Below are 16,875 nucleotides of genomic sequence, written 5' to 3'. Positions count from 1 at the left end.
GGACTCTCAAGAGTCTTCTCCAACACCACAGTTCAAAAACATCAATTCTTCAGCACTCAGCCTTCTTCACAGTCCAACTCTCACATCCATACATGACCACAGGAAAAACCATAGCCTTGACTAGATGAACCTTTGTGGGCAAAGTAATGTCTCTGCTTTTGAATATGCTATCTAGGTCGGTCATAACTTTCCTTCCAAGTATGGTTATAATCAAATAGCTAATAATAAGTGTCAATAAACATGTGGAGGACTGAAACCTCATACATTAATAATGGGAATGAAACAGTACAGCCACCATGGCATTAAAAGGTTAACCACAGAATTATTATATGACCCAGCAATTCCATCCTAAGAATGCACCCAAGAGAAATGAAAACATATGTCTATACAACAATTTACACATGAATATTCATCAGCATTATTCATAATACCTAATAAATTTTAAAAACAGAAACAACTCAAACATCCATCAACTGACAGATGGAATAATAAAATATGGTATATTAATGCAATGAAATATTACTCAGTGTGGTAAGCAGAATAATGCCTCCCAAAGATGTCCATACCCTAATTCCCAGAACCTGTGGAAATGTTACCTTATGTGGCAAAAGAGACTTTAAAGATGCAATTAAGGTTAAGGACCTTGAAATAGACTGTCCTGAGTTATCCAGGACGGCCCAATCTAACCAAATGAGTTCCGGTTTCAGAGAAGCAAAAAGATGTCAATAAAAGGAATCAAACTGCCACTACCAATTTTCAAAGAATTAAGAAGGGGGCCACCAGGATTGCAGTTGGCCTGTAGAAACTAGAAAAGGCAAAGGAAACACTCTTAAAACCTCCAGAAATAAATGCGACCCTGCCAACACATTGATCTTAGCCCTATGTGACCCACGTTGAGCTTCTGACTTACAGAACTATAAGATAATACATTTGCATTGTTTTAAGTCACTAAATTTCTGGTACTCTGTTACAGCAGCAATAGGAAACTAATACATTCAACAATAAAAAGAAATAAATTACTGATACATGCCACAATCTGGACGAGCCTTGAAAAACACTATGAAACTGAAAACAGTGAGTCATAAAAGGCCACATGTTATATGACTCTATTTATACAAAATGTTCATAATAGATAAATACATAAAACAGAAAGTATATTAGTGATTACAAAGGGCTGAGGGATTTGGATGGGTTGATGTATGTGAAGTCTCTCTCTTTCTGGAATGATTAAAACGATCTGAAATTGATTTTGGTGATCATTGCACAACTCTGACCATATGAAATACAACTGAATTGTAGTAGGTAGATTACAGGTATGTGCATTTAATTTAAATAAAGTTGCTTTTTATAAAAAGAAACCATATTTAAAATGAAAAACTATGTTTACATAGTTTTCTCCTTACATTGTGGCCAGAATTCTAAAGCAGTGTTGGATAAAACAAACAGATGCAGACCAAAAAACAGAGTCAAGAATGAGTAGATATTTTCAACAACAAAAAGACAAAAAAGTCAATTTTTTAAATGACCAAAAGACCACAATAGACATTTCTCCAAAGAAGACATATAGAGAATCAATAAGCACATGAAAAAATGCTCAGAATTACTACTCATTAGGAAAATATAAATCAAGACCACAGTGGAATACCACTTCACAACAACAAGGATGACCATAATCAAAAAAACAGCAACAAAAACAAAATAACCATTGTTGCTAAGGATGTGGAGAAATTGGAACCCTCACACATCACTGGTGGGAATGTAAAATGGTTCGGTACCTATGGAAAACAATTTGGTAGTACCTTAAAAACTAAACATAGAATTACTGTATCATCTAGCAACTCCACTCTTGGGTATATATATACAAGAGAACTAAAAGCAGGTACCTAAACAGAAACGTGTATGCCAATGTTCATATCAGCATTATTCATAACAGAAAAAACGTAGAAACAAACCAAGGATCTATCAATGAATGAATGAACAAAATATGGCATATGTATATACATATATATGTGTGTATATACATATACATATGTATGTATGTATATGTATATATGTGTGTATATATACATATATATATATGTATGTACATACAATTGAATCAACATTCAGAAAATTAAGATCATGGCATCTGGTCCTATCACTTCATGGGAAATAGATGGGGAAACAATGGAAACAGTGCCTGACTTTATTTTGGGGGGCTACAAAATCACTGCAGATGGTGACTGCAGCCATGAAATTAAAAGACGCTTGCTCCTTGGAAGAAAAGCCATGACCAACCTAGACAGCATATTAAAAAGTAGAGACATTACTTTGCCAACAAAGGTCCGTCTAGTCAAGGTTATGGTTTTTCCAGTAGTCATGTATAGATGTGAGAGTTGGACTATAAAGAAAGCTGAGCACCGAAGAATTGATGCTTTTGAACTGTGGTGTTGGAGAAGACTCTTGAGAGTCCCTTGGACTGCAAAGAGATCCAACCAGTCTATCCTAAAGGAGATCAGTCCTGATTGTTCACTGGAAGGACTGATGTTGAAGCTCAAACTCCAATACTTTGGCAACCTGATGCAAAGAGCCAACTCATTTGAAAAGACCCTGATGCTAGGAAAGATTGAAGGTAGGAGAAGAAGGGGATGACAGAGGATGAGATGGTTGGATAGATCACCAACTCAATGGACATAAGTTTGAGTAAACTCTGGGAGTTGGTGATGGACAGGGAGGCCTGGCATGCTGCAGTCCATGGGGTCACAAAGAGTCAGACAAGACTGAGCAACTGAACTAAACTGAAACAACTGAATATTACTTAATCACATAAAGCATTGATGTTCACATCTGCTACAACATGGATGATCCTAGAAAACATAGGCTAAGTGAAATAAGCCAGACACAACAGGACAAATATTTATGATTACACTTACATATGAGGTACCTAGAGTAATCAAATTCATGGAGACAGAAAGAGTAATGATGACCAGGGAAGGGAGAACAGGGAATTATTGCCTAATGGTTATGAAGTTTCTATGTAATGAAAAGTTTCAAACACAGAAAATGGTGATTATTGAACAATTAAGAAAATGTAATTAATGCCACTTACCTGCACACTTAAAAATGATAAAATGGCAAATTTTATGCTATATATATTTTGCCATAATAAAAAAAAAGAAAAAATATTAGTAGATTTCAATCTCCAAAACATAAATCAAAGCACTGTAGAGTAGCCAAAGTGTGGACTGTCCATTTTACATATGCTCTATATAATCTTTATAAATCTTCTATTATACCTAAGACTTAAATAATTCTTCAACTTAGTAGCAAAGAATATATATTAAGACTGTTTTGAGCACTTACTTTTTATAAGTAAAAAGGAAAGGAAGTTTCCATAACAGTGATATAAAACATTATTTATGTATGTTTTCTCTTTAAATTACCTTATCCAAAGTTTTCATTTACTTATGTGGTATCTTTAAAAAGAACACTGATCCAGAATAACTTTTTTTCTTGAACAAGAATCTCCACCCCTTCCCTTGTGGAGGTATTTTTCACTGTTACCAAAAGTTTATATATAGACCTAACCCAAGTTTACTTTATGCCATTCCTTCAAATACATATAGTTAGCCATTACATCTAAGGTTTTTAGAAGAATTTATCAGAGATACTGAAAACTCCTATAGGCAATGAACATTGTTAACTGTTTAAATGGCAATTTTTTAAAATACATGCTTCTCTATATTTCTTTTTTTTACCTCAAATAACTTTATATCTGAATTCAGTTTTGCAACCTCTTCATTAGGACTTGGATGACTTCTTGCTGGTGATATAAACTTTGGTTTTTTGAAGGGATTTCCTTGCAACTGACTTGGTGCTGCTGATCGTCTCATATTTAGCAGTATTAACCTGAAAAATACCCAAAAGTCATTTCATCAGAAGTCTGATTAGAACTACCTCCAAATATATCATCATTATAATCATGACATCTTTAAAAATATAAGGGAATAAGCCTGTAAAAAGCCTTAGAAAACAAATTCAACAGTTGGAAACATTTTATTTTCCATCACAAAAGGCTTTTGAAATGTATTAAGATTCAAAATATATGGTACAAATCTGAACATATATTGTACCAATTTTGATAAAACTATAGATTAGATAAAAACAATAAAGCCTTAAATGTAATTTAGATAGTAATTTCAAAATCAAAGAAAACATAATTATTCACATACATATATTAAGCATGTTGCTTTTTTCCTATTCCCCAATCCATAAACTGCATGCAGGGAGCAATCATTGTTTTCTTAACCATTTTGTAAGCAGCATCAACCACAAAGCCAGATACATAACAAATACTTTTGAATGAGTGAATAAAATCCTGGCAATTGAAAGAATACATTTAGAGTTCAATTTTTACTATCCTATTTCCTTTTAGAGCAGTGAGGTATTTTAAATAAATAAATCAAGAGACAAGAACCATGTTTCCAAACTTTTGCTCAATGTTTTTTCCATCAGGACAGGACAGGTGAGACAGATAAAAGACAAGAACATTACAAGCATACATCATGCTTCTGCAATGGACAGCAGCAAGCACTCTAATTTAAAGCAATCTCACAAAACTATACACAAGATAAAGTATCAATAAGGATGTACATGGCTACCAAAATAATTTGCTTAACCCAGAAATTACACTTCCGGAAATTTACCCTAAGGAATTAGCAAAGATATACTCAAAGAATTATGTATAAGGTTTTCATGCCAATATTACTCATAGTAGGAGAAAAAAGGAAAATTTAAATATCTACAGCAGAGTACTGGATAAAATAGAATACACTCTCTTCCTACATGACTAAAATGTAGTGCTGCAACTTCCCAAACAAGCCATGTTCTCTTTTACTCTAGGTCTTTGAACAAACTGCCTACACAGTGTTGGGTCTCTGATACAGCCTTTAACCATTTTTCTTTGCCTGATGAACTTCAACTTATGCTTTAGGACTCTTAACTATGAGCCGCCTTTATCTCCCCCAAAGACTGGATTAGAAGGATTAGAGATCCTTCCTATGTGTCTACTACCCAAGCACTTTTCACACTGTAATGAAACTGCCTATTAATTCCCCCAAGTTGTAAACTCCTGGATGAGGCATGAAGTCTTACCTTCCAATCATCAGTATATTGCCAGTACCAACACAAGAAGGCATTCACTATTTGTTATATAAATAATTCTACAGCCATGAATGGAGGGGCGTGGGGGGTGGGGATCACATTTTAAAAGAATGTTTAATGATATGAGAAACTTTTTTATACATCAAATAAAAAATGGCTAAAAACAGCAATTTTAGCAAAGTTGCAAAAATACAAGATTAAAACTCAAAAATCAATTATTTTCCAACATTATCAGCAATAAGTGGAATTTGAATTTAAAAACATAATACCATTTACATTAGCACCCCGCAAAAATGAAATATTTAAGGGTAATCTAACAAAGCATGTACAAGATCTATATAAGGAAAAACTATAAAAACTCTGCTGAGCAAAATCAAAGAACTAAATAAATGGAGAGATAGCCAGTGGTTAAGAATCACATGCCAGTGCAAGGAACATGGGTTCAATGTCTGGTCTGGGAAGATTCCACATGTCACTGAAAGCAACTAAAAGCCTGAGCACCACAATTACTGAGCCCACGCTCTAGAGCCCCCAAGCTGCAACTACCACGCTCTAGAGCCCCCAAGCTGCAACTACTGAAGCCTGCATGGCCCACAGTCCATGCTCTGTAACAAGAGCGGCCACCACAAGTTCAGTTCAGTCCAGTCGCTCAGTCATGTCCGACTCTTTGCGACCCCATGAACCGCAGCACACCAGGCCTCCCTGTTCATCACCAACTCCCAGAGTCCACCCAAACCCATGTCCATTGTGTCGGTGATGCCATTCAACCATCTCATCCTCTGTTGCCCTCCTCTTCTGCCTTCAATCTTTCCCAGCATCAGCGTCTTTTTCAATGAATCGGCTCTTTCCATCAGGTGGGAAGTATTGACGCTTCAGCGTCAGTCCTTCCAATGAATATTCAGGGTTGATTTCCTTTAATATTAACCAATTTGATCTACTTGCTGTCCAAGGGACTCTCAAGAGTCTTCTCCACCATCACAGTTTAAAAGCATCAATTCTTCGGCACTCTGCCTTCTTTATGGTCCAGCTCTCACATCCATACACAACTACTGGAAAGACCTTGACTATACAGACTTTCGTCAGTAAAGTGTTGTCTTTACTTTTTAATACACTGTCTAAGTTTGTCATAGTTTTCCTGCCAAGAAGCAATCGTCTTCTAATCTGATGGCTGCAATCACCATCCACAGTTATTTTAGAGTACAAGAAGAGGAAATCTGTCACTGATTCCCCCTTTTCCCCTTCTATTTGCCATGAACTGATGGGACCAGATGCCGCAATCTTAAGTCTTTTTTAATACTGAGTTTTAAGCTTTTTCACTCTCCTCTTTCACCCTCATCAAGAGGCTCTTAAGTTCTTCGCTTTGTCATTAAAGTGGTATTATTTGCGTATCTGAGGCTGTTGATATTTCTCCTGGCAATCTTGATTCCAGCTTGTAACTCATCCCAGCGTGGCATTTCACAAGATGTGCTCTGCGTATAAGTTAAATAAACAGTGTGATAATAAACAGCTTTGTCATACCACTTTTTCAATTTTGAACCAGTCAATTGTTCTATATAAGGTTCTAATTGTTGCTTCTTGATCTGCATACAGGTTTCTCATGCAACAAGTAAGATAGTCTGGTATTCCCATCTGTTTAAAAGTTTTCCATAGTTTGTTATTATCCACATAGTCAAAGGCTTTAGCGAAGTCAATGAAACAGAGATAGATGTTTTTCTGGAATTCCTTTGCTTTCTCTATGATTCAGCAAATGTTGGCTGAATTGATGTTTTCGAACTGTGATGCTGGAGAAGATTCTTGAGAGTCCCATGGACAGCAAGATCAAACCAGTTAATATTGAAGGAAATCAACCCCGAATATTCATTGGAAGGATTGATGCTGAAGCTCCAATACTCTGGCCACCTGATGCGAAGAGCTGATTCACTGGAAAAGACCCTAATGCTGGGAAAGACTGAAGGCAAGGAAGAGAAGGAGACGACACAGGATGAGATGGCTGGATGACATCACCGACTCAATGGACATGAGTTTGAGCAAACTCCAGGAGATGGTGAAGGACAGGGAGGCCTGGCGTGCTGCAGTCCATGGGGTCACATAGGGTCAGACACGACTAAGCAGCTCAGTAACAACAAGGTGGTGCTAGTGGCAGAGAACCCGCCTGCCAGTGCAGGAAACGTAAGAGAAGCAGGTTCAATCCCTGGATTGGGAAGATCCTCTGGAGGAGGGCATGGCAATCCACTCCAGTATTCTCGCCTGGAGAACCCCATGGACAGAGGAGCCTGGCAGACTACAGTCCACAGGGTCACAAAGAGTCAGACACAACTAAAGTGAATTAGCATGCACGCACACACACAAAGAAAATGAACTTAGAAACAAGACTTTACACTCTTCAGAATAATTAACTTAAAATGAATCATAGGCTTACATGTAAAACACAAAGCAAAAATACTCCTAGAAGATAATACAGAAGAAAATCTAGATGACCTTGGGTATGGTGATGACTTCTTAGCTACAACACCAAGGAAAAATCCCATGAAAGAGATAACTGATAAGCTAGACTTCATTAAAATTTAAAACTTGTGCTTTGCAAAGACAATGTCAAGGTAATGAAAAGACAAGCCACACTAGGAGAAAATACCTGCAAAAGATGCATCTGATAAAGGACTATTATCCAAAATATACAAAGAAATCTTAAAACTCAACAAAAAAACAATCCAGTTAAAAAGTGGGCCAAAGATCTTAAAAGACATATCACAAAAGATATACAAATAGCAAATAAGCACATGGAAAGATGCTCCATATCATATGTCATCAAAAATGAAGAAAATCCAAAACACAATACCAAACATCGGTGAGGATGTGGGGCAACAGGAATTTTCATTCATTCCTGGTGGGAATGCAAAATGGTACAGCCACTTTGGAAGACATTTTGGCACTTTCTCAAAAAATTGAATGTATTTTTATCATAGGATAAACTCCTTTCAACAAAGAGTTGAAAAAACCTGCATAAAAATGTTTTATCACAACTTTATTCATTATTGCCAAAACTTGAAAGCAACCAAGCACTCAGGTGAATGAATAAACAAACTGTTGTGCATTCAGACCACGGAATGTTACTCAACACTTAACAAAAAAAAGAAAGAAAAAAAAGAGCTGTCAAGCCATGAAAAGACATGGAGGAACCATAAATGCATATTACTAAATGAAAGAAGCCAATCTGAAAAGGCTACATATTATATGATTCCAACTAAGTGACATCCTAGAAAACTACAGAGGCAAAAGTATGGAGTAAAAAGATCAGCAGTTGCCAAGGGTTAGGGGAGGGGCAGAGATGAAAAGGCAGACCACAAAATTTTTTAAGGCAGAGAAAGTATAGTTTACAATGCCCTAATGATGGATACATGTCATTACATGTTTGTCCAAACACACAAAATGTACAAGGCCAAGAATGAATCCTAATGTAAACTATGAACTCTGGGTGCTTATGTGTGTCAATGGTAATGTACACCAAATGTACCATTCTGGTGAGGGATGCTGGTAACAAGGGAAGGCATGGGTACATGGGAAATCTCCACCTAAACCTAATGTTGTAAACCTAAAACATCTCCCTCCACCTTGCTAAACCTAAAACTGCTCTAAAAACAGTAAATTTTAATTTCACAAATGGCTACCAAACATGTTCAGCAACATTTCAGTGATAGAAAAAGACAAAAAAATAGTATGTAAGTTTGTGCTAAAGACTAGAATGCAAAGGGGCATGGGGAACTTTCAGGTGTGATCAAGGTAAGCTCCATCATATTGCAGTGTGGTTACAAGTTTGTTAAAACTCATCTAAGCGTACACATTGAACTATTAACTTAAAATTACACATCTATAGAGAGTTCTAAAAGACTAGAAAAACACATGCCACAATATGAACATTATATCTAGATGTCAGAAGTACCAGTAATTTTTATTTTCTTCTGACTTCTTTACTGTGTATTTCCAATTTTCTACAAAGAAAAAAAGAACTACAGCCAATTAAGCTGGGACATGCTATCACTGCTGGTTAGACCTTTCCCACTTTCAGCAACGTAAAAATGAGGAAATACATGAGTATCTGATAAATAATCAGTCTGGATATAGTTTGAGGGATCAGCAGTAGTATAAAAATTAACAGAAATGTCAACTAAAATACAGACCAGAGGCCAGATGGAGAAGCTCTCCCAGTACATGATGATAGCAACAACCGAGAGTTAGAAGAACCCTCTTCTTGCCTGGCAAAAACTCAGCCAATAAAACTGTCAAAACTCAGCCAATGAAAAGTCCCTACTGGGACCTACCTGGTGATCCACTGGTTAAGAATCCGCACTTCCACTGTGGAGGGGAGTGGAGGGGAGGCGTCAGGGTGGACTCTAGTCAGGGAACTACAATCCCACATGCCGCAGTGTGTGGGCTGGCCCCCTCCCCCAAAAATGAAAGAAAAGTCACTAGACTTCAAACTGTCAATTCCTTCAATGGACTCTGTTTACCCTAGCCCTTTTATATTTATTCTTGGTTTGGCTGGGTCTCCAGCTATGCACAGGCTTTCTCTAGTTGCAGCGAGCAGGGGCTACTCTTTGTTGTGGTGCATGAATTTCTCACTGGCGTGGCTTCTACTAACGGGAGCACAGGCTCTAGAGCGTGTGGGCTCCAGTAGTCCTGCTGCAGGGGCTTAGCTGCCTCACAGCATGTGGGATCTTCCTGGACCAGGGATCGAACCCATGTTTCCTGCACTGGCAGGCGAATTCATATCCACTGTACTACCAGGGAAGTCCTACAATAGCCTTCTCAATTCTTGCCCCCACCCATAAAAGTGTTCTCCTCTCCTGGGTGTGCAGGTTTTGCACATGGCTCACCATGACTGCCAACCACAAACTGCAATTGTTTGCTGATCCCGAGTAAACCCATTTTACCCGGAGAAATAACTGGCAGTCTATTTGTTTAAGACTGGGATCCAGAGAAGACCCGTGATGACTCCAAGGCTGGTGAGCAAACAAGGCCGGTGAGCAGGACCCACACCGAGTCCACTGGTGCCCAGTGCTTTTCTTATTAAACCCTGGGGCTCGAGAGTAAGTCTTTCTCCTGGATCTGAGCTTACATCCTCTTTGGGTTTTGAAGCTCTCCAGGTTTTATTCAGGATCTGTTTCAGGAACTCATTCTTTCTGTTTAAGGCCTAGTTCTGTCTGTGAGTACCCATTTGGCACTTTGGCATGACACTTTTAAAAAGCAGGCTGTTTCAACTATAACTGCACTAGCCTCCAGCCTGAGCCCTTTTAGAACAGGGGCTGTTTTACCAGAAATGTGCCAGTTCAACCTTTGGCCAGATTCCCTTTGAAATGGGCTGTTCTAGTGGAACTTCACTATTAAAGCTTTGGGCTCGCTCCCACAGATTTAGGCTGTTCACTAGAGTTCTGCTGAGCAGCTTTTAGCTTGGCTCTTGCATGACTGGGCTGTCCCCTTAGAACTGGCTGGTATTAGACCTACAAGGTATTTGAGCTGTTTAGGCTTTTGAAACTTATTCTTTCACTCCAGAGAAAAAACTCTGAGAAATGGGATCCCAGTTACCTAAATTATTTTGAGGGTGCACTCTACCACTACAGGGACTCCGGCCGATTTTATGTTTAAACACTGCAGTCCTTCTGCATGCACATTTCCAGGTAAATGGACCAACCTACCCAAAAGCAATTTAGAACATCAACAGCCATTAGGAGGAACTTGTGAAATTCCCAAAGTTAACTTTTCTTAAAACCAAACTGGACAATCATAGTTCTAAAATTCCCAAAACTGAAGGAAATGAGTATTTTGATTGCTATTCTGAGGTTTCCAAATGTTATCAGGAACCTAAAATTGTCTCTTTGCAAAATAACATCTTAGCTGATGCAAACAAAGAAAGGTAAAAAAGCTTCAAAATCCTCAGCCCTCATGCTGAGGACCGCCCTCTGGCGCCATCTCTCTTCCCTTCCACACCACCCACACCCCTCTTCGCCCTCAGTTCCCCCGTAATAACTCTCCAGTGGAACTTCCCTTTTTCACTGAAAGGCTCCTATCCCCTTTTCCTCTGAACATATCAGAACCTGCCTTTTAAAATTAAGCTTTCTGAGGACCCAGAGGATAAACTCTTGCTTTCTTATAAACCCTAAACTAAAGCTAAACTGCAAGCAATAGTCAAAGATTTTCCAAAAGTAAACAAAGATACAGGTTTGTATCGGAGTTTAGTATAGTCATTCAAACTTATCAACCTGGTTTCTCCAACTTGTATCAGCTGGTTCATACGTGTGTCAGCGAAGTCAGGCCCACAGTAAGAAAACTGCTGACTTGGAGGAATTCCCTGGCAGTGCGCTGGTTAGGAATGGGTGCACTGACTGTCAGGGCTGGGGTTCAGTCCCTGGTCAGGAAACTAAAACTCCACAAGCCACACAAGCGTGGCAGGAAAACACACACACACACACACACTAATTGGGAAAATACTGAAAGGTCTCTAGAATTACAACCCGGAGACCAGTCCACCAACGTACATGGTCAGGCTCAAGCAATCTCCAGGTGACTCCATCAGGCATTTTCACAGACTTTTGCAAAGACTGTTAATCTGAACAAAATTCAGGCTTGCACAAAAAAATGTGATGAATCTGTTCATAACTATTCCAACTTTAAATTGTTTTTTTAAAAAACTCTGTTTTTTTCCTTCAGATGTTGATTCCACCTAGGTAGCTTTTAACTCTAAGTACATTAATGGGCTGAACCAGGACCTTTCTCTTCTAATAAAATGGACCAGGATAGGATGGAAAACTATGCCTATTCCAGATTTAGCTAATCTAGCAAACCAGCTCTTTCACACTCTAGATGAGTCACCTCAAAGAAAGTCTGCCAAAATTCTTAATATTCAAGTCCAGGAAATAAATGCAAGTCCAGACCCTAAATGAAACCAAAGCCCTCCTAGTTTTGCTACAACTTCAAACAGTCAGGACACTGGAAAGAGACTTAAAATTTAAGCGCTTTCAGGTGCCATTAGCCCTCTAACCAGCCTTTCCAACATTCTCCCAACTGTCAATGAAGGGATTCTGAGAAACCACAGGGGTTCTTCCCAATTCTTCCTCTTAAAAGTTTGGAGAAACATTTGCCAGATTGAGGATGAGTCTCTTCCAGTCTTAAAGGACATCAGAGCCTTACTCTCAGTGTTCAACACCACTACAAAAAGGAGCCTCTGCCTCAGAGTACTCAGTTCAGTTCAGTCGCTCAGTCGTGTCCGATTCTTTGCGACCCCATGAATCGCAGCACACCAGGCCTCCCTGTCCATCACCAACTCCCGGAGTTCACCCAGAAAATAGTGGGGATCTCTAATGAACTTCAATTGATTCCTGTCTCTGAATCTATACCCTTTTGTTTAGGTCACTTGAGAGATACACACCCTTTTCCCTTTAGTTTCTCTGCCCAAACCCACTTATTAGGTTGATCCTTCCTTAGAAAAGTCTCATGCCAGAACTTCTTTCTCCCAAAGGGTAAATAATTCTAGAGTTTTTATAGTAGTAAAGCAGCCAACCAGGTGAATGGAATTATCTTTGACAACCTGTATTTGCTTCATCTCTCATGTTACTAGAGCTGATTCAGAAAACATAGATCATCTGTCCCTATTGAATCAGCTACCACCATCCTTATGGGCAAAATCTATACCTGAAGTTGGCAAAATTCACAGTGCATCTCCCATCAAGGGAGATATTTACAAGTGGCGCTAGTGGTAAAGAACCTGCCTGCCAATTTGATCCCTGGTCAGGAAGATACTCAGGAGGGCATGGCAACCCATTCTAGCATTCTTACCTGGAGAATCCCCAGGACAGAGGAGGCTGGCAGGCTGCAGTCCACAGAGTTGCAAAGAGTCAGACACAACTGAATCGACTTAGTAAGCTTGCAGGCACACACACACTCCCATCAAGATTCTAATAGATCCTTCAAATCCCCGCCCCCAAATTAATTAATACCCTACAAGAAGCCCTTCAAAGCATAAAACCCATAACAGAAGATTACAAGGCTCAAACTTTACAAACCCTAGTATTAGTTATACTCCTGTAACATTCCCGTTTTACTGGTGAGAAAACCGAAGGGCCAAAGGTAGAGCTGCCCTAGGACCTCCAAGCAATAAACAACACTGCTATCTCTTGACACATTGGCTGTTGTTCCTAACCCTCTACTAAAATCCATTCTCACTGGAAGTAAATTATTTACTGTAACTGATTTATCAGTGTATTCTTTAGCATTCCAGTTGACTGAAGCTACAAAATGCCTTTTTGCCCTCACTTGAGAAGAAAAAACTCACCTGGACAGTAAAAACTCAAGGTTTTAATGAGAGTCCTCCTTATTTCTTATAAACCCTAGAGGCTGACCTGTATGATAAAAAGTTCCCCACAGGTTCTACTCTGTTGTAATATGTGAATGACTTGCTTTTTTGCTCTCCCTCTCAACCTGCCTCCATGGAAGACAGTATCCACTTGCTAAAGGTTTTAGCCTAATAAGACATAAAACCACCAAGGAAAAATTGTAGTTTGCCCAAAGCCAGGTTCACTATTTAGGGCATCTGATATCAGAACAAGGGCGGTGTATAGATCCAGAGAGTCTTCATAGTGTACTGCTGCTGCTGCTGCTGCTAGTCGCTTCAGTTGTGTCCGACTCTGTGCGACCCCACAGACGGCAGTCCACCCGGCTCCCCCGTCCCTGGGATTCTTTAGGCAAGAACACTGGAGTGGGTTGCCATTTCCTTCTCCAAAGCACGAAAGTGAAAAGTGAAAGTGAAGTGGCTCAGTTGTGTCCGACTCTTCGAGACCCCATGGACTGCAGCCTACTAGGCTCCTCCATCCATAGGATTTTCCAGGCAAGAGTAGTGGAGTGGGGTGCCTAAGTTTCCCCAAACCCAAAGTGAAAATGAAAGTCACTCAGTCGTGTCCAACTCTTTGCAATGCCATGGATTTCTCCAGGCTAGAATACTAGTGTGGGTAGCCATTCCCTTCTCCAGGGGGTCTTCCCAACCCAGGGATCGAACCCAGGTCTTCCGCATTGCAGGTGGATTCTTTAGCAGCTGAGCCACCAGGGAAGCCCAAACCCAAAACTGTCAACTATGAGGCTTTCTTAAGCTAGTCGGTTATCACTTTGATAACATTCTAAATTTTTCTTATGGCCAATCCTCCATATGTTTTACTAAAGAACAATAGGAACCAATTTTATGGGAAGAACCGGAAAACATACTCTGTAAGGCCTTAAACAAGTTTCATGAACCCACCTGCCCTTGGGCATTCTAATTATCAGATTTCCTTTTTCCTTTTTGTGTATGAAAAGGAAGGAAATGCCCTTGCATACTCATCCAAAAACACGGGGACCACCAACAACCCATAGGGTATTACAACCATTACTACCACTGCCTTTTGGTTAAGACCATCAAGAAAATAGTTGTGGGATCCTCATTAACACTTATGACGCAGAAATCCTCCTAAATTCAACATTTCCAAGTCAGCTGCCTCGAAGTCCTTTTGTTAAACACTCCTTACATAACACTTCTACAGTGTAAGAAGCTGACCCTCCCCACTACTCTTCTCCCCTCTATCAACCAAGTCCCTCACGACTGCTTAACGCTGAAGGATCATCTGATTCCTTGTGAATGATCTGCAAAAAAATTCCTTTGGGTAACACTGACATCTTATGGTTCACTGATGGCTGGGAGAGTGACAATATTGGAACTCCTTTTGATAGTAGTCAAGGTAGCACCTTTACTACTTCAACTCAACAAACTGAATTATATACTCTTATATGGGCTTGTACTTTAGCCAAGGGCAAAACTGTCAATATTTACACTGATAGTAGATATGCTTTCAGAGCAGCTCAAGATTTTGGAATGTTGTAGAAGCAATGTGGCTTCCTTACTTCAGGAGAAATAAATTTTTAAAAGGTCCCTATGTTCAGGAGTGACTGGATGCATTACTTTTACCTGCCACGTTAGCCACTATTAACATTCTGCTAAACTTGACTCTGAAAGCTAAGGGAAATCACCCTGTTGATATTTCCACAAGAAATACCACCCTTAAAGGAACCAACAGCAGCCAAAGCTCTTTCACAGTCCCAATGGATATTCTTCTAAATGGTAATTTGGAAAACTGGCTAGAAAAGCCCAACAAGTGGCTTCAGAAAACGAAAAACAAGATTGGAAATTCAATAATTAATGGCTTGATATTTTAATATCAAGAAAGCTCTGGTTTGGACCAAATAACTACCCAGTCTATTAAAGACTCTAAAATTCCCTCTCCTAAGCACTGTACACCACAGTTCAAAAGCATCAATTCTTCTGAATCAATGATTTTGAACTGTGATGTTGGAGAAGACTCTTGAGAGTCCCTTGGACTGCAAGGAGATCCAATCCATCCATCCTAAAGGAAATCAGTCCTGAATATTCATTGGAAAGACTGATGTTGAAGCTGAAACTCCAATACTTTGGCCACCTCATGCGAAGAACTGACTCATTTGAAAAGACCCTGATGCTGGGAAAGATTGAAGGTGGGAGGAGAAGGGGATGACAGAGGATGAGATGGTTGGATGGCATCACTGACTCAACGGACATGAGTTTGAATAAGCTCTGGGAGTTGGTAATGGACAGGGAGGCCTGGCATGCTGCAGTCCATGGGGTCACAAAGAGTGGGACCCAACTGAGCGACTGAACTGCTACTGTAAGCACTGTACATAATACCACTTGGTCTACTGACAAAATGATAGCGTTCATGAATCAATGTTTATGAGGAATATTAACAAGGCCACAAAAAAGTGCCTACCTCACTTGTCCCACTTGTTTAAAATACAACCCAGGGAACCTGAGAGTACTTCTCCCAGATATTTTACACTGACTAGTGGACCATTTGAGGTCTGGCAAATGGATTTCACACAACTTCCTTCATCTTATGGATAAAAACATGTTTTTGTCATGGTCTGTACATTTTCACACTGGACTGAAGCCTTCCCCCTTACAGACAATCTACCATTCTGCAGCTAAAGCTTATTTGGAAAAGATTGTCCCAAGCCGGAGAACTCCCCTCGAACTTCAAAACTATTTGAGGAACCCATTTTACTCGCTAGGCACTTCAACAAGGCAGGCCAGTTCTACACCACTTTCACTGCGCTGTTCACCCTCAATGCCCTGGTTTAGTCAAACCCACTAATGGCTTTACTAAGACTCAGCTGACAGTTTCTAAAGGCTCTCCAAATATCTCGGCCAAAAGCATTGCCACTGGTGCTCCTAAATCTCACATTTAAGAATCACTATCTTAAACCCTTAAACTTTTCTACACCTAAATCCTATCATGTCTAATTTTTCAACCCTTCTCCTTATCCTCTAAACTAAAGAAAATATTAATGAATATGAGAATGCAAGTATGGGAAAAGCAGCAAAGTGGGGATTAAGAAAACACTCTGGAGCCAGCCTGCCTTGGCTTGATTTCTAGCTCTGCCATTTACATATGCCCTTAGGCATCCACCAAGTCATCTAACTTGCTGATGATGCATTTCAGAGTAAACTGCAGATATCACTGTGTGTGTGTGCTCAGTCATGTTCTACTCTTTGCGACCCCATGGAATGTAGCCACCCGGGCTCCTCTGTCCATAGAATTTTCCAGGCACAAATATGGAGGGGGTTGCCATTTCATACTTCACAGGAACTTCCTGATCAAAGGACTGAACACACAGCTCTCACGG

At 39.6% G+C, this 16,875-nt stretch overlaps 1 protein-coding gene across 3 annotated transcripts in view; it reads right to left on the bottom strand.

The window, feature by feature from the left end:
• Positions 1-16,875, bottom strand: part of RAD54B (RAD54 homolog B (S. cerevisiae)) — a 118,556-nt gene that overhangs the window by 97,209 nt on the left and 4,472 nt on the right. For all 3 annotated transcript variants that reach the window (XM_010833501.1, XM_010833504.1, XM_010833502.1), the window contains exon 2: positions 3,738-3,888. In XM_010833501.1, the coding sequence (XP_010831803.1) occupies positions 3,738-3,872 (135 nt within the window). In that variant the 5' untranslated portion in view covers positions 3,873-3,888. The remainder of the gene's footprint in view (positions 1-3,737; positions 3,889-16,875) is intronic.

This window comes from Bison bison, unplaced genomic scaffold (genome assembly GCF_000754665.1).
Source record: "Bison bison bison isolate TAMUID 2011002044 unplaced genomic scaffold, Bison_UMD1.0 scf7180017863702, whole genome shotgun sequence".
NCBI lineage: Eukaryota > Metazoa > Chordata > Mammalia > Artiodactyla > Bovidae > Bison > Bison bison.
This window is presented reverse-complemented; position numbering and strand designations above follow the sequence as displayed.